At 36.9% G+C, this 26415-nt stretch overlaps 2 protein-coding genes across 11 annotated transcripts in view; one reads left to right on the top strand and one right to left on the bottom strand.

The window, feature by feature from the left end:
- LOC135198093 (polycomb protein SCMH1-like) overlaps nt 1-9749 on the top strand; it is a 166524-nt gene extending 156775 nt beyond the window's left edge. For all 6 annotated transcript variants that reach the window (XM_064225538.1, XM_064225533.1, XM_064225537.1 and 3 more), the window contains one exon: nt 1646-9749. In XM_064225538.1, the coding sequence (XP_064081608.1) occupies nt 1646-1683 (38 nt within the window). In that variant the 3' untranslated portion in view covers nt 1684-9749. The remainder of the gene's footprint in view (nt 1-1645) is intronic.
- Nucleotides 9750-18230: 8481 nt separating this feature from the next.
- Nucleotides 18231-26415, bottom strand: part of LOC135198094 (uncharacterized) — a 189536-nt gene continuing 181351 nt past the window's right edge. For all 5 annotated transcript variants that reach the window (XM_064225540.1, XM_064225539.1, XM_064225541.1 and 2 more), the window contains one exon: nt 18231-21259. In XM_064225540.1, the coding sequence (XP_064081610.1) occupies nt 21101-21259 (159 nt within the window). In that variant the 3' untranslated portion in view covers nt 18231-21100. The remainder of the gene's footprint in view (nt 21260-26415) is intronic.

The following is a 26415-nucleotide window of genomic DNA, read 5'->3' on the forward strand; positions in this document are numbered from 1 at the left end:
GGGAATTTTGTGATCATCATGTCTTGTTTTATAGTTAATGGTCAATATATTTTTCTCATAATTGGGAAAAAAAGATTCATGTCAAAAAATTTTTTGAACAGATTTTTTTCATAAAAATCCATTAGTACAGTAATCATGTGCAGCAACTAAATGACTGATTACTACAATACACTTGATAATGAGTCATGAAATGTGTGTGCATATATTGCCACATCATGATAACCAACATAATTCCACACATAGACCAGCAGCTAAAATGACCATTGAAGGTATAGAAGGCCATATCTTGTAGAACAAACAGCTAATTTCATTTTCCTTTTAGATCAATATAAATCATGGTGAATTAGAAAAAGCCTAGGAGAGTCATGTTTGTCGGTGAAAAAATTGCAGAAAATTAATACATTTGAAAGTGAAATTGGTCAAAATGATCGCTTCGTTCTATTGTTAAAAAGGTTTAGGACACTTACTTTAGCTCACAGTTCAGCTCCTTCATGATAGACTCTTTCTGCTTCACTGCTGACTTTCACGTTATGAAAATTCTGATACCATTTGAAGTGTTGGAACCACCCATGACTTGCTGTAAGCTGCTGTGTGCATGTTAAGTTATCAGTATAATTTGTAGGTTTTAAAAGGACTTGTTGCCTTTATCATCAGTGCTGGTCTTCCATTCATGTTACAAGTTGTTTGTTCATTGATGTGTCCAACTCTTTTCTTTGTGATGACAGTGGATTTTCTGATGTCAAAGATTTCACAACATTACTAATTTATTCTTGCCCTTCAAGGTGGTCTTTATTGTTGATTGCAGAAGTCTAAGTTCCATGTGATGATCAGTGTGGGCATGCTACCTTTATGCTTGTTAATTGTCTGAAGTTTCTCCTCAAGAATAACTGACGTCCTACTCCTCTTCTCACCAGTAGTAGGAAACACAGTTAGGCATTTTGTACACTTGGTAGATGCCTAAAAAGACATTGTAAATGCAGGAGTGTGTCCAAATAAATAGTAGAAACACAAAATACTATAGAGAAGACATCATAATGCAGGAGGGTATCCAAATAATTAGTAGTAACACAAAACACTATAGAGAACCTGTTGTATGCATTAGCGATTACTTGGAAGACTGGAAGATGAGGAGTGCTGCTGCTACTTGGATGCTCAGCATTCATGAGAGAGTATCACATAATATATTACTCTCAGAGAAAAAATTTAAATTCAGTATATTCTGAAAAGAGTTTTGCTTAATATGTATTACTGCTTGTCATAATCATAAAATCAAAGTATCGCAAAGAGGACCATAGTAACTCGGTGTGCTTGGATTACCAAGTTTCTATTCTCCAAGGCAGTTGAAGAAAGCCTAAATACTCACTAGGTTCAAGCATGGTCTCTGACTCGCTCCCACCCCAGCTACATATTAAATGCCAAATGCCACAGATTCCTTACATATACAATTTTCTATTTTAACCGGTTTCCATCTGGCACCAGAAGATTTATCCTAATGTTAAGACTTTAGATTTGTTGGCTATGAAAAATACATATAAATGAATAAAAAATTTGTCATACTGACTGTACCAGTTAGCCAAAAAAAAATTTACGCTTGAAAACCAAGTAATTTTTGTTGGGGTTGATATTTTTTACATTTTTATTTCAGGAAATCGATGGAAAAGCTCTTCTCTTACTGAATTCTGAAATGATGATGAAGTATATGGGCCTGAAACTAGGCCCAGCCTTAAAAATTTGCAACCTGATCAACAAAATCCGTGGAAGAAAACACTTGGTTACATAATTTTATTAATCCATTCACCACTTTTGGTGAGAAACTTTTTCCTAGTGCACAAAAGTTGTAGTAGCACATTATCTTGTGAAGTCTTATTCTCTTTAGTTTCATGGAATATTAATATTAGACACTAGAGGTTACTTTTTACAAAGCATATTATGTCTGAAATTTATCTAGTGTTGAGTAGGTTACAAAGCATGAAATGACACAGTTAAGTTAGAGAAATTAAGTTATTCATGTTTTGTTTAGTAAGATATCCATGGATCTCATAACTCATGATTTGAGGCTTGCATTCTTCTTGTCTTGATGGTGTCATTCATGTTGAAGTTACAAAGTTGTGTAGCTACTTCAGTGTACTGTATTTTGAAGATTACTGATTGATGATTAAAAGCTGAGAGTAGCAGTAAGCGAACTTTGCAGCATTGCCCACGACAATACATGAAGTTAGACCTCATTGTTAAAAGCCCTCAGGATGTAGATCAACTATTAAAATAGTATTATGAATACTGTAATTCATCTGATGTTTGATCTATATCAGCCACTTAGTGAATGTAAATCCTGGTGTTGACCTTTTAGTTTATTAGTTCCTTTTGTTCCATTTTGGATTGTGACTGATGGCATTATGTAGAGAGCTAAAAGACATGTCCTATATATAATGACAATGAGAAGCCCTTCATCCTTATTTATTTTTGTGTAATCATGATATAAAAAAAATTGGAGGGAAGCATCAGGTTGAAGGAGCAATGGATGCCTTTATTACTTCTATACATACAATTCTTTTATCATTTAAAAAGTCCAGTTTTGTATTGTAAAACTGTACTAGATTACTTAAGGGTTAGTTTTAATGGTACAGTAGTTGCAATATATACTCCTTGTAAGGCATCATTTTAATTGAAGCATTGCTTTATATTGGTATCTTTAGAACACGAAGCCATTTGTTTCACTATAGTTGGCTAAAGTTTAGGAGGTATGAGTTACAATGGAGTCCACTGTATTTATATGAATATATACCATTACATAGAAATATGCATGCACATATATTTGCTTTGGATGCAGCATGGCCTAAAGAATATTTTTTGTATCGTACATATATATAAATATGTGTTTATCCTGGGCAGAGCTCCTTGCCTTAGCTCTTATACTACTAGATCACCGGAGCTTTCGAATTTGGATAACAAGTTTTATGATGATGTTGGGGAGCCATGAGGGTTGTCTCCCTGTTTCACAGTTGGAAGTAGCTGTTTGGATACATAGAAATTTTTGTTGGTGTGGTATTTTGAAATACCTACTAGTTTTCAAAAACCAATTGTTTTGTTTTAGATCAGTAGAATTTATTTTCTATTTTGAAACACCACTGCAGTAGTAGTAAGAATACCTACTGTAGAGACTTGTATGAAACAATGGATATGTAAGTGCATCTGAAGATACAATGGAACAGTTTTTGTCAAACAATGGTGTATCCATTTATAAAAGCAATGTTCATCTTACATAATCATCCATTATTGTTAATGTATCCAGTGGAGTGGAGAGGAAGTTTGAAGTGTTGCTTATGGATATCAGATGAATGCAGTGCAGGAAGTGTTTCACTATTACGGGTAAACTCTTTAGGGCATCGCTGATTTTGTTAATGTTCTATGCAAATTAATTTCATTTGTGCAGATAATAGATAGGTAATTCTGATCGCATATCAAAGTTGATTTAAAAAATTGTAGATTATGTAATTTTGTTAGTAGTTCATGTTCCTTTTGTAGTCCATCATATTTGTGGGTAGTGATTATAACTTATTGATAGTAATACAGTAATATATAGTTGCTGCTACCACTATTACTCCTGTTCATCTTTCTTTTGTAAAAGTTGGGATTACCCCATGATAGATTTCACCTTCGATAGAACTTTGACAGAATTGCTTTGCCCCATGAAAGTAGCCCATTATTATGGTAGTGCTCCAGTTTGGCCAGTGTACAGGTCACACACTTGGACGTGGCATTCATCAAGTGATATTTTATGTAGGTCTTTTACGTAGTGTAGAAATTAAGTTAAAGCCTTAACGGCTAAAATCACTGAAGTACAAGATACACCGTGCCAAGTGCACACATTTGTTAAGTCTTGCTAATATTCATTAGTCATTAACATATGCTGTACTGTGTTGAACACATGGTTTGTATCCCACAATCAAGGAATTTTATGAGGCTAAGAACATACTTTCATATCGAAGTATGCCTTATGTGCAAAACTACGGAGTATTTATGTACAACAGTTGAGCTAAGAAGGTTATAAATAGTTTGTTCTAGCTCAGGAGTAACTGTCATCAAGTTTTTATGGAAGTGAAAGACTCAAGATGTGTGATGTGACCCCAAGAACTTTACTTGTAAATTTCGTCACAGGCTTGATTGTAGGGAGAGAAGGTTTCGTGACTTCATTTGTACAGAATTGTTAGGGAGTTAGCAGGAAAATTTTGCAATTTCCCCCCTGTCCAGTTGGGGGTTCAAAATTTGTGATATTAGAAATAAGTTAGTCTATTTAAGAGTCATCATTTGGATGAAAATCATACCGAAGCCTTTGGGTTAATGAGGCCTTTTTATTTTTTCCAGTTTCAGATGGTATTTTGCATCCTCTTTTACACTAATCATCATTGAGTTTTTATTCAGCCACTCTTCTACCATTGTATGTAGCATGAATCTGAAAATGTATGTTTTTGTGCAAGTTTCAGGTACATTCTCTCTCTCTCTCTCTCTCTCTCTCTCTCTCTCTCTCTCTCTCTCTCTCTCTCTCTCTCTCTCTCTCTCTCTCAATATTATATTCTTTAGCTCTTCCTTAATTATTAAATGATGGCATGAGAGAAATGAGTGTGTAAAACAAGTATACAAGAATTTTTAGGCTTGCCTAATTGTATCCTTTCATACAAATTACAAACCTATTATGTACATGAACGTGTAGTAGTGCCAATATGAATAGTTATGGTGGGATATCCAGAGTTGAATAGTTGTTTATAGTGAACAAAGCAGTAGATAAAAGGCAGTTGTAATCTCTTTACTTTAAGGAGGAGCCCCATCCTGCCAACAAATTACCCTTTGGTGTTTGGATTCAACCTTTTGGCACCATAGGGTATAGGTGGGTGAAGACCCATAATCAATGTCATTCCTACAAGAGTCCATTCACTAAAATAGCTCCACTTTGAATTTCACTGGCCATGGTTGCACTGGATTTGTTTTCTGGCATGTTCATATAATCTCTTCTTGAAGCCCAGTTGATGCATCGTTTGTATGAAAATTACGAAGTGAGCTTATGTTCAGGGGATATCCAATCTGCACTGCAAAATGCTAGACTGCACTCAGTACGTTAGGCTACAATTCACACATCAAAGTAATTATTAATATAGGTTATTAAAATACAGTATACAGTACTGTGGTAGGCTGCAAAAAATTTGCACATGAAAATAAGAGTAGTAAAAATATAGTGATGAAAATAAACTGAAAAAGTATAAATTTAATACAATATATAGAACATTGCACTCTGAACTATTAAGAGTTTAATTATACACAACTATTTGTAATGTTTTCTTTATTAGATGCTTTAAATATGCTACAGTATTATTTGCAAAACCATTTTCCAGACATTTATTTTTATCGCAAATAGCTGTGCATATTCTTGATTGGGAGTGGATGGGGAGAGGAAAAAAGGAGTGAAACTGATGATTAAAAGTAAAACAGAATCTATCATTGATATGCACTTAAAAATCATAAAAAAGAAAATTCACATTCTTGGTATTGAACAAATATGTACTTCATTACCAACATATAAACCGCTTGTGTTATGACATGTAACCTGCTGAATGTAGTGAACATGGTTAATTATAAATATGAGAAAATAGCACTTTTGTATCATTTATCTGTAATGGCGGAATTTGGAGTTTTCTAACAAGTTGTTATTTTTTTACAATACAGTTTTCATGTTAGGATGTATACAATTAGTAGCTGCTTAAATGTAAATGTTCTCAATGGAATGGAGTTGTCAGTTGATGTGATGAATGGTAAAAATGACTGCAACTTTAAAAAGAGTTGTACCTATCTGGTATTTGCCATTTTAAGCTGCTTGTTACCTCTCCCTGTGAAAATTTTTAAAAGTATCCCTTATTGTATGGCTGTGTAATCTGATCTGTTGAAAGTGAACTCACGTAATTAAGTTTTAACTGAATGATTTGTGAGGGGGTACTTAGTGTTTATTGTTCATCATTATATTTTTTTTCTGTGAATTTGAAATGCATATGTGACCTGTTATACTATATAGTATTTTATATCTTAAAAGGTCAAATTATATCAAGTTAAACTATGATAATGTGTGAACCACAGCAGTTTTGTGTAGTTCAAGAGTTGGTAATAAAATGTGTATTTCTTCCACATTGCTAAAAATTTTAAAATACATAATTTTGTATACTATATCATAGTATTTTGTGTGAAAGCCTTTATTAACTATCACTTTGATGAGTGTGCCAGTTGAAGCATTTCTTTGATGGGGTTTATCCAGTGTCAAGAGAATGCCTATTTCTTCTTTATTCATCATTATAGAACATTTGTAAAGTTTCTTTTTTGTGAGCATGGTTTTTACAACAAAGTAATAGTATTTTGGGGGAAACACTTGGCATCAAAAGTTTCATTCTTATATGTGGTACATATTTTACGTGATGATAAGGTGTTTTAGCAGCAGTCATTCTATATCTTTGATTTTCACTTAAGACTCCTGAGGTCCTAGTGATGTCGGGTTAGTGAAGGTATTACATCTTATGAGCTAATAGTTCAGTGAACTGTAAAGCTATTCAAGCGAACACAGGTGAGGGAAAGATGCCAATTTCTATTTTTAAGAAATTTGTCTATATCTTCAACATTTTAGCTTCTTACCTCAGGTATTTACTAAGATAGCAGCTCCAGCTGCTATAATAATGTAGTGTTTCAAATATATAGGAATCTACAAGTCTTAGCTTGTCCTAGTTTCAAAAGAAATGATAAGCTAGCAATGTCCTCCTCATATTGTTGAAGAGTACTGAAAACTAACCCTTTCTGGAGGAAGCTGCATGGTGGACAGAAATTGCATTTCGATATTCATTGGTGAGGTTATTCATAATTCCAGATTCAGTTTGTAGTCAAATATCCATCTGAAGTAGTTTTAAGGTTGTGTCATAGTTTTGGTTTCATGTCATGATTGTAGAACCACTATGCTGTGTGTTGGTGACAGTAGTACACAATTTTGTTGCTTATTTGCATCAGGATAAAATTATTTTTTAGAAATATTCTTTTTGTTCATGAGCTTGGCGATATAAATTTTGTTAGTTTCATGACTATCCATTAATGTCTTACAGTATTGGCACATTTCCACAAATGGGAAATCCCAATCACTGGATTCATTTTACACAAGATTGAGAAGCTTTTTGAGCATGCTCAGCCCTGTGATGGTACAACATAAGTTTGTTGTTTTTCAACATTCTTGATCTTTCATGGAGTGGTATTTTTAAGTTTTTCATAGTGCCCTTATTTTTTTACAGTCATCATTCATCAGTAATTTTTTTATGCTTTGGATTTTTTTCCAGATACCAGTAATGTAGTGTTTGTTTTGTAATTGTGTGTGTTGGGTGATGGCTTATAACACACCATTTGTCTTACTCTGGAAATTGGTTTTTCATTTTTATTTGCTACCTTTGTGTTATTGTGAAGTAAGATTTTTGACTTTGTGTTTCTCAGTTCATTCAGTATTTTCTTTTTCTCTTTGAAATGGGTGGTTTTCTTTTCCACTTTCATGATGCAGTAGTTAATTCTTGTTGGTTAATGGCCAGTTTTTTAAACCTTATTGAATCTTTTCATTTTGGACCATTTATTTTTTTTAATCTATTACACGTTACTTATATTATAGCAATAACGTAAGTTTTTCATTAATTTCTAAAAATTTCACCCTTCACTTGTCATTTTTTCTATTACTGTTGATCTGTGCCTTTTGTGTTTTGTAGGCCTGGTTATTTATTTTGACCAGTGATGAGCTTGCCTACCATTCCTCAGTGTCCTTGTAAGGGCCTGTAGTTAGTTCAGGTTATCTCAAATTATTTATCTGCATCCCTGTGTTGTGTGTTTTAGACAGAAGTGCTCTCCCTCCTAGACATGCTTTGAAAAGTCACCAAAGCATTGTCATTGTTTGCCAGGAGGAAAGCTTACAAGTGTTACTGAAACCTTCCATAGATGTAGTGTAATAGTAGTTTCTGTCTCTTTTGCAGTCTAAAGAAATTTATTTTTATTTCCTAAGTGGGGTTTTCAGTCTGTGCTACTTGTACCCATAAGTTCTCCCCTTGAGAGTCATGTCATTAGTGTTCCCAATTAGTATTGTCATTTTGCCTAGAAAAGATAAAAAAAAAAAAAAAAATTGTTGAAGACCTCCACAGATACTGTGGCTTAGTCTCCCTCTGGAATATTTCAAGTACTATACTATTTTTCATATTTGTATAAGCTCAGGGACAACTGTGCATGTGCATATGGGTATGTGAACTGAAAACCAGCTTAATGGTGACCCAAAGTCAGATGGCAATGTTTGTAGAAGAGCACAATTATCAGCCACGTACCTTTGAAACAGCTATTCAGTGCTGTTGTTAATAAACTTATAATCCAAATGTGAACATCAAATGTAATATTTTTATAGTTTTTAGACGACGGATTGAAACTACTTTTACTGAAAGAGCGCTTTTCTCTTGGACTGCATTCACCTTACTTTTACTAAGAGAGTGCTTTTCTCATGGACTGCATTCACCTTTGATGTAAATTACTAAGAGTGCTTTTCTCTTGGACTGCATTCACCTTTAATGTAAAGATGAGGCTGGGATGTCCCTTGTAGGTGGCATTATGCCTGCCTTTTAAACTACTGCTTAGCTATTTTATGAAAACAATTCAACGTATTGTTTACCCCTTCCTAACCCAGGAAGTTGGCACAAATAAAAGATAATAGGTTGTATCTGGAAACATAATAGTTGAAAATTATTTTATTTTTTGTAGGGGGAGCCATGCAAAGTTTTTTTTACAAGAGTGCGAGAAGCTTTAAATGTTGATTTTAGTTCTACAATGCAGTTTTGTAACTGAAGTGTATTACTGAGAATATTTTGACCTTGGAATGAATTGATTATACTTAACATTTAACGGTTGGCATAATCCAGATAGAATGTTGCCTTGCTCCATGTCAGACACCTCAAATAGGTTTAGCAAAGAGCCAGTTTGAAAGTGAAGTGAAAAGGTTAATTTTCAGAACAATATTAAATGCTCAATTCTTTGAATGTACGACATTAATAATTTATCATGCAAAAAGTACTTCAAATTTAGTGGGATTATAAGCACTTGATTATTTGAAAAAATGTTGACATTTAGTTTACATCTACACTCAGGTATTGTAATATGTGCATGGGTAATAGGTTTATGAAAGTAGGTGTGTGAATGGGTTGTTGTACGAGGGATTTTCTAAGTTATGTATTTTCATTGGTTCTTTTATTTTTTGTATGACAGGTTGTATGAATGCAAAATCTTTAGCAATATCAATTGTTTCAAAGATTTGGTTTCATTTGGGGCATTTGTGTGTACCTGGACTGCATGTCAGTATTTGCATGGATAAGTTGCAAGAGGATAAAAAAAATTGCAGATAATTTTGATTTCTCACAACAGGGTAAATTTTGTTTAATATTTTGAATTTTATTGTTGAGTATTTTTTAAAATGTTTTCTTTTGTCAGGTACACCTCAAATGAAAGGTATGTTATAACTAATGACAAAAGTTATCAGGTTTGTAGGGTACAATACACATCAAAATTGCTTATTCATATGATATTTTGGAGTCTTGTCATTCATTAAAGGATTAAAGCCTTTTCTACATCTCTTAAGAGGCATGTAACTATGACACAGTCTGTATTGCACTATGTAAGTCATAGTGCTGTAAACATATGTAATATATTTTAAATCTTGAGGTTGTTATTTTAATTTTCCCGGTATTCATGAATGGGCTACACATTTGACTGTACACTAATTATTATTATTATATTGGTTGAAATAAAAATTGTTCATATATAAAACAAACCTTCGGTCTCAACATTCATATACGAAACAAACCTTTGGCCTTAACATTAGGATATATGCTAGTACCAGGTGGAAATCCGGTAGAATTAATAAAAAAAACTTGGGTGATTCAGGGACTATTGGCATCTGTACCTGGTCACGGGGTATTGGTAGCTCCCACAATGCCCTGGGCATCCTGTGACCTATCGTTTACTTTCCTACTGCCTTTAAGAGTGGACATGGTTACTCTATCTCTTTAATGATGATTTAGTTTGCCCGTTTTTTTTCATATCTTTTTGTTACCTTTCTCTGGGTGCTCTCAGTGTGCGCGTGTGATCTGGTAGGTCTGAGTAAGTTGTGAGATCATGGGGAATTTTGCTTCACCAATGGAACTTTCTTCAGGATCTCACAAAAGACAAAGGAAATGCCCTGGAGTTAGTGGTTTTCCTCATAAGAGATTCTTAAGGGGGCCGGCCGGCTAATGCTATCTTTAAGGACAGGACTTTGATATTCATACCACTTAATAAGGTGACTTGGGACATCTCCAAACCGCATATGATTTTCGCTTCTGACCTTCAGTTTTGTGACACCAGGGCGATTTATCCCGAAAATAACCATTTTTCAAATTCTATCTCCTCCCTTGATATTTAATATTAAGACCTGGGATTACTACCCCATATATATCTGAGGTAGACCAATCGAATGAGTTTTTTTTTCTAAGTCATTTTTTTTGCTAGATGTGAATTTTTCATTATGGTAAAAAAATACACCCTATAAATTAGGAAAACAAAATTTATTAAAAAAAAAGAAGAAAAAAAAAACTAAACAAAAATTGGAAAAAAGGGCTTCATTTGATTGTTCTATAATATCTGGAATTTGGTATATAACTCAATGTTATAGCTTTAAAACTAAGTGAGAAGATAGATTTTGAAGGTCAATTACTAGTTTTGAGATACGGGCGTTCAAAGTTTTTCTTTGTATTTTTATAAACGTTAATAAATAATGATTATTATGAATGTTATTTCTTTTTTGTGTATTAATAAACCAAAACTTTTATTTATCATAATTTAATCATAAATGATGATCCCTTTGCTCATACTATATCGTAGCTTGGGGCACTGCTTGAGGCAAGACTGGGGACTCCTTCCTACGCAACTCTCTCTCTCTCCTTCACTAACTCTGCTTATTACAGCGAATTTTCTTCTTCTGTAAGTTAGCTAGAAGTTTTCCTAGTATTTTCCGTTTTGGCATGATGAAATTCTTGCCGAAACAAAGATAAACAAACTTATTATTATTATTAATAGGTGTTAGTTTTTCCAGACCTCTGAGTCTCAAGTAGACTCTTCTCGGGCTGGTTAATAAACAAACTTAAATGCAAGAGAATGTCAAGAGGTGAAATTCAAAGTTGTACTCTTTACAAAGACAATGTTAATAATCATGATTATGATGAATTTCATATTCCTTTTTGGGTATTAATAAACCAAAACTATGTTATCATCTTAAATTAAGATCCCTTTGCTCAAAGATCGCAGCCTTGGGGACAGTGCGACGCGTGCTTCAGGCAAGACGGGTACATTTACTTACTACGCAACCCTCCCTCTCTCTCTTCTCTAACTTCGCTAAAATCGCATATATTATGATATTCTGTAATCATATTAGAGCGAATTTTCTTCGTCTTTATGTTAGCGAGATATTTTCCTTGTCTTTTCCTCATTGGCATGATGAAATTCTTGCTAAAACATAGAAAAACATATGTAAAAGCAAGCGAATGTCAAAGAAACTCGAACGTGTAAACTACTTGAAGTCTGTGCTCAGACTGAATCATGGTATGGTTGAACTTGATACTCCCCTCTGCGACTCACGGAATCACTACAGATGCCATTTCTCACAATTTCTTTGACAATAATTATCAAAATTTACGATAACAGAAGAAATATTGCATTTTCTTGTAAGGATGAATGTTTTAGGCTTAACTACGAAAGTAAGAGGAATTTTGACGAAATATTTTGCATACGTATTCTCAATTGCCATATGAAGCTCCATGAATTTTTTCACGACTCCATTTTTCGCCCTATACCCCCATATACAAGGGTTCTGGCCGGCCCCCTTAACATCGGTGTCTACGGATCCTCACCCAACTTGTAGTGGGTGCAGAGAGAACGTATGTACTACTACCAATCTTTGTTCAATTTGTCGCGGTTGGTCGGTGGAACAATGGAAGAAGTTTTATGAAAAAGGTTGGTACAAAAGAAATGAGATGCAGTCATCTTTAGATTACCCAGCGTCTTCAGCTTCTTTTGTATTGGCTATACATCATACTGTTCCATATGTTTCTTCATCACCTGGTTTTGATGTTTCCCATGCCCCTTCAATTTCTTCTAAGGATTCATTATTGGAAACACCAGGAGGGGTTTTGAGAAGGTTTGTACATAATTATGCTCCTTCCTTCCCAGCAGGAAGTGGCAGAACATCTCCATTTGTCCCATGTTTCAGCCCCCAATGAGCAGAGGATGGAAGGAATGTGCTCTGTGTCAGGCCTACCAGGCGTACTAACCTTGGAGGGGTTGTTGTCCCGCTATATGACGTCACGCCTCCCTCCGGGTCCTCCGACTAAATGTCCCTCCTCCACCTGGTCTGCAGTTTATGGGGACGAACTCTATGGAAATGGCAGTGGCGCTGATGTTTCCAACGACTCGGAATTCGTGAAGCAGTTTTTTGGCATGCAGGGATACCAGCAGTAGCCACACAGCATCTTCCGTCGAGCAAGGTGATGTCACAAACTGACATGGTGTCCACCATGGTGTCACAGCCTACTTCCACTCACATCTTCGTTGCCTCTGGATGTGAATACATTTTCAGACTCGGTAGCACATGCATTTATGAAAAAGTTGCAAGCTTTAGAAGAGAAGATCAATAAGAAAGAGAAAAGGAAAAGACATAAATCGTCGTCATCGTCTTTGTCTTCTACTAGTTCAACGTCATCGCAAGACTCGATGACGTCACTGCGGTCACCAGTCAAGCATTGGAGGATAAGGGACTTCGTGGTTGATCTTCGTGCCAAGGAGAAGGTTTCAATTCTTCTTCATCTTCGAGCCAGGACTTTCACATCCCTGTCAAAAACAAACTCTTCTTCATCTTTGAGCCAGGACTTTCACATCCCTGTCAAAAACAAAGTGAAGGCGGCAGTGGCTGATCAAGGTAATGACAATGACGGCCATCATTTAGACATCGGCACAGCTTAAAGGTTCGACAGACAAAGGAACGGAATCGGCTGGGATGACACTGCCAACGGTGATGGGAAAGCCATTTGTGGATATACTACCACTGTTTAGAAAGTCGACAGTGAGTAGATATCAATCTCCAAAGAACAGCAAATATGTATCAGTTTCTCCTGTTAGACCTTTTAAAATAAGAAGGAAGGATGATAAAGCTCCCATTAAAAGGTCAGATAATACAGAGTTGTAACCCTTCTGGATACACCGATGGAAGGGGTAGCTCGCCTCGATACCAGAAGATCAAGGTCAACTTCCCCGATGGCCGTGGGAAATGATAGCCCAACAACCGTTGAGAATAATAGTAGAAACAGGGAGGAAGTACTTTCTACTTTATGGGAGCCATCATCCTGGAGGAATAGACGGGGTTTACGATATAGATTGAGGAGCATGAAAAGATTAAGGCGTTCGCGTTCTCCTGGTGGCTATTCAAGATCGAGCCAACAACAGAGATGCCGTGGTCGCAGGGTTGGACAGCCATGAGTCACACGGATGTTTGTCAGCTGATAGGAGTGAGCTAACTTCATCTGTGGTCGAACAGAATGTTTTGAAAACGAGGAAGGGGAGAATCATGAGTTTCTGGCTGCATATGCGGAGGTTATTGACTTGATTCGTCAATTCAATAACCTCTCAAGGAGGTCTGAAACCCTTTCCAGCATAGCTCCTACTGGAATTGCAGATCTATTGGGACTGAAAAAGGATACTAACGTGTCATATGAATTACCATGCTCAAGTCATGCAATCTGTGTTACAACATGTTAATGCACAGATTTTTCAAAGGGATAATTTTTTAAGATCAAATAAATTGTTGTAGCTCCTAACCTCTTCCGTTGCCGAGACAAAGGAAATATCATGCGACGGGTTGTTCTATTACTAGAGAGACAAATCAACCCAGATGTGGCGAGATTAAAACCAGGATTAACCTTGGATCAGGTGAAGATGGAATGCCCCTCACTGACTTGACAGGAAACTGCTACATTGGAGGCAACGGCTTCTTGGTTAGACCTTTGGTCAACAGCAGTAGCTAAGATTACATCCTCAGAGTCAACCAGGAGATTAGTAGACGAGACAATATTTATCAGATTATTTCAATCTGGTTCGAAAGCAATTTCTACTTGACAAATGTGAGTGCCAATGTATGGGGTAATATCCTGTTGATGAGAAGAGATGCAACATTGGCTAGATTAAGCCGTACTATAGATTTGGATTCCCTATTAGCAATTCGGTATGGGGATATCTTAAAGAGTCGCAATTGCTGTTACCAAAAGGTATACAAGAAGCTGCAATTGATAGAAGAAGGATGGATACTAATGATAGATTAATCCAACAGGCAGTTAATAAAGCATCGGGAAGCCATTCTAATTCTAGTGAAGTAAGATAACAACAGCAAAAACACTGCAAGAGAGACCAGCGAGACATAATCCCTCCCCTACGTCAGCAAGACCCTTTTCTCCAAAGAAGAAATTATCTCATCAGCCCTTTCTCACAATAGACCCAATAGAGGGAGGGGTATTAGGAGCAGAGGGAGAGGCTCGAGATGAAAGACTGGGAGCCTCTCACCACTCAAGTCACACCAGTGGGGGGATGCTGCCTGGCAAATCATTGGAAGGTGTGGCAGATATTCGGAGGAGCAGCAGCTGGTAGTGGATGTGCTCAGAGTCTGGTATCTGATCCTTTTCAACTTGACTCCACCCCTGGCAGAACAACCATTACCGCACCTCTCTTACACTCAGGGGTCTCAGAAATTCCTTATGCTGCAAGAAGTGAAGATGATGGAGAAGGGAGCTGTAGAGAAAGTAACTCTCCCTTCAAGTGGATTTTACAGCTGTATTTTCCTTGTCCCTAAGGCCAATGGAAATTGGAGGAGAGTTATAGATCTGTCAATATTGAATCTGTTCATAAGGAAAAAGATTCAAAATGGAGACCCCAAGGACGACAGTTCTAGCAGCAATCAGGGACAAGGATTTTATGCAGACAATCGACTTGTAGGATGCATACTGTGTTCCAGGGAAAATGGTCTGTGTACTGTGATTGGTGTTGTAGAGTGTGTCTTTATCCACTCAGAACCACTATTCAACAGTTAGCAGATTTTCTTATATATCTCTGACCAAAAAAATCTATATCTGCCATAAAGGGGTACAGGTCTGCACTAGCTTCGTTTCTGCAAATGAAATGTGTGGACATTTCCTCTTAATGGGAAATGTCTGTTAATGAAGAGTTTGGAGCAGTCCTGTTCCTCAAAGGAACTCAAAGCTCCTGATTGGGATTTAACCATGGTACTGAGTAGCCTGACAAAACGCCCATATGAACCATTTTGACAGTCCACAGATAGAAGCTTGACCCTGAAAGCAGTCTTCTTGTTGGCTCTGGCCTCTACCAAAAAGGGAAAGAGAGGTACATGGTCTGTCACATGTGGTGAAGATTTCCAGAGGTTGGAAGTCTATGGTCCTTGAATTTATTCCAGAATTCGTAGCCAAGCCTCAAAATCCATTAGTAGTCGTCGACAGATTTGCCTCCTTTTCGATACCTTCTTTGGGAGAATTTGCGAATGATGATCGTGAAGAAATGTCTCCTGTAAAGGCACCGAGCTTACTTAAAAAGAACTTGACTTCTCAGACCAGGATGCCGAAGGCTTTTTGAGAGTACAGGACGCATCAAGAAAGAAGTGTCCAAGAATACACTATCATTTAGTTTGAGAGAAACTATCAGGAATGGTTATTTGGTAAAAGCTAGTGTTAAATAACCTTAGAGAACTGGAGCTCACGACATCAGGGGGCCCCGAGCGCTTGTTTGGCATTCAAGAAAAATATGACTTCCTTTGGTCCGGTGGTGGCTGCTCAACAAGTAGTATAGCTCATCCAGTACCCCTGGCAGGTCAGTATCTAGTCTAAGGTGAAGGTATGAAAGTAGAATGAATGAAATGACTGGTCTCTTCTTTCCTACATTTTCTATCTATTAGATACAGGTGAGTAAGAGCCATGCTGTTAAGGTAATCAATAGCATAGGATACTTTTCAGTAGTAACACCCCCCTCTTGGTAGCAGGGAGAGTGGGGGTGATGATAAATCCACATACAGGGACGCAAGTTTTATTACGAGGACAGATGGCTCCCAATCTTCCGTATATGCAGTAAGCTATGATGATGTATAAAACACCCAGAGGGGGAAACAAATAGATTCTCATATATCTTTGGTTCTGAGGTTGTAGTCCATTGTCGTAGAATGTGGTTATTCGGAAATGGATTAAAGGTGGCAAACTCCCAGTTCGTTAAAAGATACTCAAGACTGAAGGTTTCTTTTCGTATAAGAACAAATTTTTTTAACCAATTTGTATTTTTCATAACTAACAAACCTGAGATCTCAACAAATAAAGGCCCACCTAGAACTACCCCTCTAACAGTCAAAACTAGGTTGGAAGAGTATCTGATAGGTCACAGGATGCCCATGGCATTGTGGGAGCTACCAATACCCCGTGACCAGGTACAGATGCCAATAGTCCCTGAATCACTTTTTTTCCACCGACTTTCCAGCTGGCGCTAGTATATATCCTAATGTTAAGACCTCAGGTTTGTCAGTTATGAAAAATAGAAATTTATTAAAAATTTGGCATATAGTCTAAGTCAATATTAGAGCAGGGTAGAAAAGACAACTGGATGTTTAGTTTCATGTTCCAGCCAGTGGATGGTCCATCTCGGCGACTTAATTGATATCCCATTGCAATCAGTTTGTGCTTGTATGGTGTTTTTACGTTGCATGGAACCAGTGGTGGCTTTACGTGACTTCCGAACCACGTCGAGAGTGAACTATCACCAGAAATACACATCTCACTTTCCTCAATGGAACGGCCGAGAATCGAACCCCCGACCACAGAGGTGAAAAGCAAACGCCAAACCAACCACGCCACTGAGGCGCTAATCAGTTAGTGCATCTGTGTGTTTTGTTGCATTACAAGCACATTGCCTTGATTTTTTGCGAATGCCCATGTTTGCCAGACATATTTACTTACCATTTAATGTATGCAGTTGCATTTCTGATACCTAGGGGATGATTTACATAAAAGCTCTGTGCTTCTACCAAAACACAGGCTCAATTTATAGTTTACTATCCTGAAGATCACTTGTAACACCATGTGTAACATTGAATATTACTTGGTATCGACTTCACCACAACCTCTTTCTAAGGGACGATCAAATGCTGTCCCATGCAGGACGGGCAGTCCTGCAGGTGTTCCAGATAGAGTATCCTGTGTATAATATTGCTTTTTTGGTTTGATAGTTGCAACTCCTACCCTCTCTAGTAAGGGGAGAGGGGGACTGACAAATGAACAGACCCATTGAGGATCTTCAGTTTTATTGTCCTTGGTGATAGAAGTTCACTCTCGACATGGTTCGGAAGTCATGTAAAGCCGTTGGTCCCATTGCTGAATAACCACTGGTTCCATGCAACGTAAAAGCACTATACAAACAAATTGTCCCTGACAATATGGTTTTATTCAAGCCTGACCCGTTGGGTATCTCCAGTTTTATTGTCCCTGACAATATGGTTTTATCCAAGCCTATCTTTTGAATCAATGACATTACATAACATTTATTCGAAAGACCCATGTTCAACAGATCAGAGACATGGGTCTTCTTCCTTTGCTCTTACATGACCAGCAAAGAGCCCCCAGGTGAGGAAAACTACTCGTCTCCCGTGTAAAAACAGTTTGTATTTGTGTAGGAATAAATGACAAATTTAAAAAGTAATTTGTATTTTTCTAACATACAAACCTGAGGTCGATGAAAGTGGACCACCTTAAGTCACCCCGCATTCTGCTTCCTGAGCCTGAAGTTCAAGTAAATGCATACCAACTTCATGAGGATTCCTCCCCTACCATTGGTAACTACCATTATCCATTTTTTTTAAGTTTAATTGGCCACTCCAGCTTGCACTGAAAGTAAATCCCCTAAGTAAAGACAAGTTTGTATGTTAGGAAAAATTAAAATACAAAATTAGGTATTGTAGTCTGGCTCAACTTACCTAATAATAAAAGTGTTCATGTGATTAACCTGCATGTCGGTGATTATTGGTTTACACAGTATTTCTTTGTATAAAAGTTTTGCTTGGGGGCAATAAAAAAAAGTTATTATAATATCTTTAATTCTGTAACAACATCAGCTGCACAATTCAATAAGGAAGGAAGACATTACTAAGAATTATTACATTGAATTCTATCATCTTGGCACATTTCTTTTAGGTATAATCCTCTCATTGACCAAAAGCTCCTCAACCCTTTTGCCTTATGATCTTTAAACTATCCCTTCATCTTGTAGGAGTTGCAATTTTTGTATTGTACAACAACTGCACATGACTTCTATACTGATCTAATTATATGGCACCTTTTAATAGCGAGCCTAACTCGGATATTCCCTGCAGTACTCTGGTGACTTAGTTTCATAGGTACTTCAACAACAATATCTGTTAACTCTCAGCATCGTAAATGGTGCAATAGATTACTAATAAATTAATGTTTTATGTGGCATAATAACTTCAGTGAGGCAGAATACTGTCTAGGTATTCTGAAGTATTATAAAACCAGTGAGCTTACTAGTTAGTTTTTGTTTTAATTTAAGTTATACAAAAGTGTTAAAAGTAAACAGCTCTCACATATACTATATATAATCGATATAAAAGTAACTATATTCCAGTGATAATTTGATTACAAAACCGAGTGATAGTTACAATGTCTAATGGTAATTCACATGAAAAAACGTGTCAAGATTGTGAAAATTGTCACTTAAGCAAAAGTGGTCTGACAAACTATTAAGTTGGTATGCAAAGTAATTAATACTGCAACCTTTCAGTTCAAATAGGTACTTGGAAATGAAGATGAAGAGAAATTGATAATCAAAAGCTACCTTTACAAGAGGCAGGTGGTGGGAAGAGGGTTTTTGTCTGGAACACTCGAATAATGCCCGATCAGGAATAATCACTGTTGCTGAGCTTGTTTTGAGATTCCTTTCCATCAATTACAATCAAGCCAAAAGCTATTAACACAACTGTTTAAGAATTCCTAATTCCATGGGTATTGGCAGATATTCTGTTTAGCCATTAAACTAAAAAGAACTTCGGTACAGTATCCTCAGCTCTGAAGATAAGAGGAAACTGTACAAGAAAAAAAATTAAAAGGCAAGCTATTTGTAAAAGATTTACATCGGAAGAGGGGGGAACTATTTGTAAAATCAAACTAAATTTTCCAGTGAAACTTATTAAAAACATTCAGATTAACCCTCTAAAATTAAGTCTTTCCTCAGGAGAAAAGTTGTACACATTACTGAACCACACAAAAAGCCTACAAAAAAATTCTGACAAACGCATTCGTATATTACAGTTATGTTCTCACACTCGTTTTGATTCTAATTTACAGTAAAATCTAAATGTACAATATGAATACCTGTCAAGAATTCACTTCAAGAGGAAAGGAACGTCAAATTTAATATTAGTCAAGACATTAGCATGATGGTTGTTTTACCTTCCTATTCAGGCTGGTTTCAAGGTTTTGCGCTATTTATATTAATACAAAATTGATAACCATCCAAAGAAATTTAAAATTACAGTAGTCAGGAGATGACTTGCTTCCAAATTAAATGAAGAGTTACTTAACGTGGTTCTTTGCTTTAAAAATGCTAAAAACTAGGATTGTATATTTATTACATTCCCTGAGATCCTAGATTTTCGCCACCTATGTGTACTGATACATTAAATATCCAGGTGAATTTTCGAGTTATAGGAACTCTTTCAGTCAGCATTGCTGTAAAAGAAAGCTATTTCCACTATACAAAAATGTGTTTATTTGAAGGTGAGATTGGGAGGATATGTACGACAGCAACAAGCAGCTGTCAAATTCCAGTCAAAAGTGAAATTAAGGAATCTGAAGCAATGAACATACAACACACATAAGAGGCTACTTACGTCACCATCAACATCTATCACACGATACTGGAAGAACTTTTAAGTGGTGTCGTCGATTAAATCAAAACACCTAGTCTAAGATTGCTGTTCTTACGCGGAGTGTGACAATATGCTAAGACTTAAGCAGTGTTGGTCTTCGTGAAAATGTCTTTACACCAGCTGCTTTATTGGCATCTTGAGCTATACAAAGCCGACAGTCTAATGAGTAGAAACTGCCCCACATTAAAACGAAGTTAAAATATGGCAATTTAAGTTACTGCCCAAGGAATGAACTATGACTAAACAACTTTTAAAAAATATATAAAAAAGTAAAATCAAATCACTGGAACAGTTTCCTTAAAAGGAAAAAAATGCTGTAGCAGCTGGAGTAATGACAATGACATAATGCATGTGATACTGCAAAGGAACTATTCACAGAGGCACTTATAAATAGTTATAACATAAATCAAGACCAACAAGTTGTCATTACATAATTGCCAGTGCCAAATGTACCCACTGTTTTCAAAATATGAAAGTTTAACAAACTTTTAATTAACAATACATACCAATTAAATATGTTATTCATAAGATAAATGAATGAAGTTATGATCGATATTATATGACAAAGCAATAAACAAAACACCAAACGTCTGAAGGAACTTGGTGTTACGTCTTCTTGCAATGGAATGGTAGGAAATGATGGCACAGTTATCCAAGTCTATGGCCTTGGTACAATTGCTCTGAAAAATACTTATGCTTACATGGCCAACCCACTGCTTTCAGATTTAAACGTTAGCAACCAACTAATATGACATTAGTTTTTCTACTTAAAAGTTTTAAATTATTTGGTTTAATAAAATTACTTACAATTCTGTGGATACACAATTTTCAAGTTTCCACAATTGCACAATATACTTAAGAAGTTCCCAGTTGGGTGGCGTCGATGCTTTCAGAAATATTTCTCAACAATTGTAGGCTGTATCACAAAAATAATTTAATTTTTTTTGTTCCAATGAAGATTATGCTGTTAATGACAATTAAATAATGCATATCTATAAGACTCTAGTACACATAGATCTGCTTAAGCTGATAACGTAAATTCTCCGGGATATTTGTGTCGTGATGTTCCGGTTTCTTAAAAATCTTCTGACCTGCTTTCTGGAGGACCTGTCGCAAGTGTCTATGCCACTCGGGTCGGGGCTCCGTCGGGAACATTATTGCCTGCAGGAAGAAAACGCCATTTTATAACAGATGCGAGACACAAGCAAATTAAAATCTAAACCCAGTTCATTTTAGATTAAAGTTTCTATCTTGAATGTGCTTCAAAGTTAGTTTTCAGCCGTTACTCAGAACGAACTTTACTGAATCACATACAGTGTTATTAAAATGAAAATTTGTTTTTTCAAAGCTCCGCCATTAGGTTTTGTGGCTATTAACGGTTACTAAGTCATCGAATCAAAATCCATAGAAAAATACTAAAGTACCAATCACAACAATGAGGCCAAAGCAAATTAAAACTGGGCTCATTACTAAGACAGCTTAACGAGAGAGAGAGAGAGAGAGAGAGAGAGAGAGAGAGAAGGGAGGGGGGCTTAGTAGCAATCCATTATCCTTGACATTTGAACGCTGGTCAATCTCTTCTCAAAGCTGCCAGGAAGTATTATTGAAGCAACCACCGCGGATGTGGTGCAGATTCTTGTTGCATCATTCAACACCACATACATGGTTGCCGCAATGTCCTTGAACACCTTTCTAATCTTCCACTTGCCTAGCATTTATTTCACACTTTCGCTAAAACTTTTTCAAAATCAACTTACGCCCATGAAGACCTTTCAACTCCTCCATTTGAATACCATCAATCTAGTCAACATTAATTTCAAACTGGAGATCAAAAACTAATTGCTAAGTGGGGATTTTCATCTAAATTCTAAAGAAAACTTACTCAAGTTTGAGAAATTTACATTATTTTATTATTATTTTATTATTATTATTATTATTATTATTATTATTATTATTATTATTATTATTATTATTATTGAAGTAAGTCAAAGTATGCCTTTTAAGCAAGCCGCCATTGACTGCAACTGTGGATCTTCCCCCTGTATCTTTTGTAACAATACTACGATGCTTGTACTATACACTACCATTTTAACATACTGTACTCTCATGGCGAAATTAAAAAATTTACTAAAGGCAGACCATTCACTATTTGACAATTTTTACCATCAACTATTATGACAGTTTTTATGACCTAGCCTTTCACTGGCGCCTTCTCTCTTTAAAACTAGGATATTAAGATAATTTAAGAAACTTACGCATACGACTTAGCACATAATGTTGGTATAATGTCCTAATAGTTTCATTTTATTTACTCTAATAAGATACAAAGTAGCGTTGCGAGAGGAGAAGATTCTCGAAAAGGCCCATTGTGTGTGTGTAAAAGAATGCAACAGTGTACCTGTCATGATTTCAATCTTACTTTTCAATGTTACAAATCCGACAATGCTGATGAATGACATTTTGGAACCTGCATATGAATGAGAAATAGAAAACCTGGATTTGGCGAGAAATTCAACAGGAGCAAGGAATTAAATCGTAAAAAATTGATTTCAAAACTACTTTGAATGTTTATTAAAATTCCAAGCAAATTAAACACAGAGAGAGAGAGAGAGAGAGAGAGAGAGAGAGAGAGAGAGAGAGAGAGAGAGAGAGAGAGAGAGAGAGAATGAATACGGTCATGATTACAGTTAAATGGGCAGCTCCTCCCAGATATTCACCAATATTCATGACGGAAACTTTCATTCTGCACAATTACGAACAAAATTTACGGGAGGTTTTCTTGAATGACAAAGTGCATTACAACCTGGCTTACAAATTTGTAAGGTATATGGTTTTACAACAAACTGTTTACTCTAACTGCGATATCTCCATTATTAACAATTTAATTCGCATTACAAATGCAAAGAATCTGGTCTGCGCTACTGCCCACTAACTGGGTGTATAAAAGGGTCTTACACTGGCTTAACCTGCCGACCATGGCATGAGAAGACCGTGCATATAGCGGATTCCTGGTCTGGTGCATAGTAGCTTTAAAGTCAAATACAGTACGTATTCAAAAGACTGACACCTACGTTTCCAAAATGCTTCATTCCGCGTTATATTGTGTATCTTACATCAATAATGATTTACGTTATGACAATGACAGACACACAGGATATGCTTTCAACAAAAAAAATAAAATAAAAAAAAAAAATAAAAAAAATGAAATTAAAAAAAAATAAATGTCGAGTGAAGAAGATACGTACAAAGTTGTCAGCTATTGCCGGCTCTGTCACGAAGATATCTTCAAAGGTAAGCTGGGTAACCGGGGTATCAGAGCTGCCATATCGAGATAGATCACAATGGTAGGACTTGGAACAACTTTTGAGTCCCTTTGGTGGACTACTGCTAGTGTTGTCGAAATTGGGATGTGTCGAAGCATTCTGCCATTGCTGCTGCCCAAGGTTGAATTTATTCTGGAAAGCTGTTATTCTGGCATTGGTGGATTTGGATTTCTTGGCTTCCCTTAAGACTGCATCAACAACACTATCGTCCATAGCCAGAGACATTTTTCTGCCCTCGCAGTTTGCGGCTCCATTTTTGACCTTCTGTTTCTTCTTCCTGCTCCCGTTTCTACTGCGCACTTCTGGATCATTTGAAGATGGGAAAAAACTTTGAGAGCTTTTGACTTTCTCGGACATTCCGGAGAAGTTAGGCGAAGCCATTCCAGCAATATTTGGAGAACTTTTCACTTTCTGAAACATTCCGGAAAAGTTCGAACTTTTCACTTTAAGAGATAATCTGGAAAAATTAGGATTACTGGTCACTGTTTGAATCATTCCAGTCGAGTTATGAAAACTTTTTGACTTAGTAGATATTCTGTCAAAGTTAGGAGAACTCTGTACTTTGGCAGACATTCCGAAGAAGTTGGAGGTACTTGGTACTCTTCCAAGCATTCCAGAAAAGTTAGGAACACTTCGTACTTTCGTATAAGTGCCAGAAAAGTTTGGAGAACTTTGTAATTTGGTAGGCGATCCCAAAAAGCTTGAGGAACTTGGTAATCTCGTAGGAGATCCAGGAGAGTTTGGGAAACTTGGTACTTTTGTAGGGATCTGAAAGGCTTTTGAGGCATCCAGGCGGAGTGGGAAATCCTTGGAAACTACTTTTGTAGGCGATCCAGGAGAGTTTGGGAAACTTGGTACTTTTGTAGGTGATCCTGAAAAGCTTGGGAAACTTTGTACTTTCGTAGATCCCTTGAAGTTTGGGGAAGTTGGTACTTTTGCAGATAATCCAGACAGGTTCGGAGAACTTTTCACTCTCGTAGTCATTCTGGAAAGATTCTGAGAACTGATGTTTGCCTTATAATCCGATTCGAATGGAGAAGGCGGCCATTGTGGGTACGCTGATCCCTTGACTATCGGTGGACTCGATAATCCAGACGAACGTGAACCACCATAGTTATTCTTCTGCTTCCAGCGGAATGAGGCACGTCTGAGAAAATCAGGGTCATTGGGAGAGTTGTTTTCCTGGTCACCGAGTTCTGCTTCGAAAGTAGAAGGAGAATCAGTGGCGCATCCATAAAACACACTTTTGTTCTGACTCTTCCCCGATATACCCGACACGAACGAGAGGGACTTCTTTAGGAAGGACTTTTTCTTAGTCGTCCCAGGACTGCTCGCTTTTCTTTTGGGCAGTTTGCTGCAAGACTTCGACCTTGATAGCATCGTAGAAGCTGTGTTAGTCTTTGGCAGGAAATGTTTTAACTCGATCCACGAGGATGAAACAGCAACCAACTTCACTCCGTTCACGATTCCCTTCGTTTGGCAAAAACTGGTACTGTCAACCTGACAAATCTTGCTCTATGGTTCACTTCCTGCAGAACTCATCCAGCAACTGAAAAAAGCATAGAAACTCACAAAATTCACAGAATAAAGTCTTGCTACTTTTATTGAACATTGGGGTCTGCAATAAGGGCGGCACTAACGTGGAACAGTAAGATTGCCTGGGATAGGTAGGCATCCAAATAAAGCAGCTGACGTACTATCTGAGAATAGTTTGTATTGATCACCGTCAAGCCGCGTTCTGCAATCCTTTTCTGTCTTCTACCAGAAAGATTATCAATCAGGAAGTGGATAGTGAACAAAACCTCTAAACGACGAATTTGTGTCGTTAACGCCGCTATCGGTCAATACGACCACATACTCGGCAAAGCGTCACTGATGTCTGTCGTGCGAGGGTTTGTGGAAGACGAAACTATCTTAAACGTAATCCCTTGTTTATATACCTCGCGGAGGGGGAGGAGTTCATTCCTTTGACGCAGCGCCACGAGCTTTGTGGCAACATTAATTTACATGAAAACAGGATACGCCTTACGACGTCTTGTCCTAAGGCTAATTTCCCATGAAACTAAAGCTTATTCTAGCCTAGTGTCAAGAAATAAATGATTTCAATAAATTATCAGCCATTGCTAGTAAATTTTTCTTCGTATATCACGTAGCAAATATTAATAAACGAAATAAGTTCCAATCTGACAATTTGACGGCCTGAAAACTATCGTAATCTTCAGCTACGGCGTCACTTCCTATCACGTGAAAACTAATTACTAAGCCTGACGTCAGCTGCTTTATTATAAAGAGGGACACTGTCTCGCACAAGCATCCGACCTAAATGGTTTTCGTTATAGGAAATGGTTGAAACCTGCTCCGAGTTTATAAGTTACCCAATCACCTGCGCAAGTGCCATATCCACGAGAACTTGAAAACCAAATAGCTCCTTCACCTTACCGCATCTTCTACCGAAAGCCAGCCTCAGAACATAGCAATCAGTTTCACTTTGTCATGGACACACTTGGGTAAAAGCACTTGAAAGTGGCACTTATCTTTCTGGAGGTATCAGACACTACGAACTCAAAAGGGTGGTCTCCTTGTAAGTTGACGTCGTTATGATAAGGATTATCATCATCATTATATTATTACAAAGGAGTGGATCTAAATTAACTATCTATGGCCGAAGGAGCTATGCCGTTATTGTGACCTACGTGTAATCAAGGGACAAGTTGAATTTTGCAATGACGCAAAACACTTTTCCAAGACTCGAGCAATCTAAAGACATGCTACTTTCATCAAAGGAAGATCAATAAACCGACGGGTTTTTGATACGAAATAAAACAGTTCTTCACAGACATTCTCATGCATAAAAGACAAAGTCTTGCACAGATCAACCTCATCAGCTCCCGGAACTTCAAAACATCTTCCAGTCCAAATAACATTGTACTCGGCTCACAGCTAATTTTAAAGGCCTTTTATAACAATGACTGGAACCATGACAAAGGAAACCAA

Source organism: Macrobrachium nipponense, chromosome 21 (assembly GCF_015104395.2).
Source record: "Macrobrachium nipponense isolate FS-2020 chromosome 21, ASM1510439v2, whole genome shotgun sequence".
Taxonomy (NCBI): Eukaryota; Metazoa; Arthropoda; class Malacostraca; order Decapoda; family Palaemonidae; genus Macrobrachium; species Macrobrachium nipponense.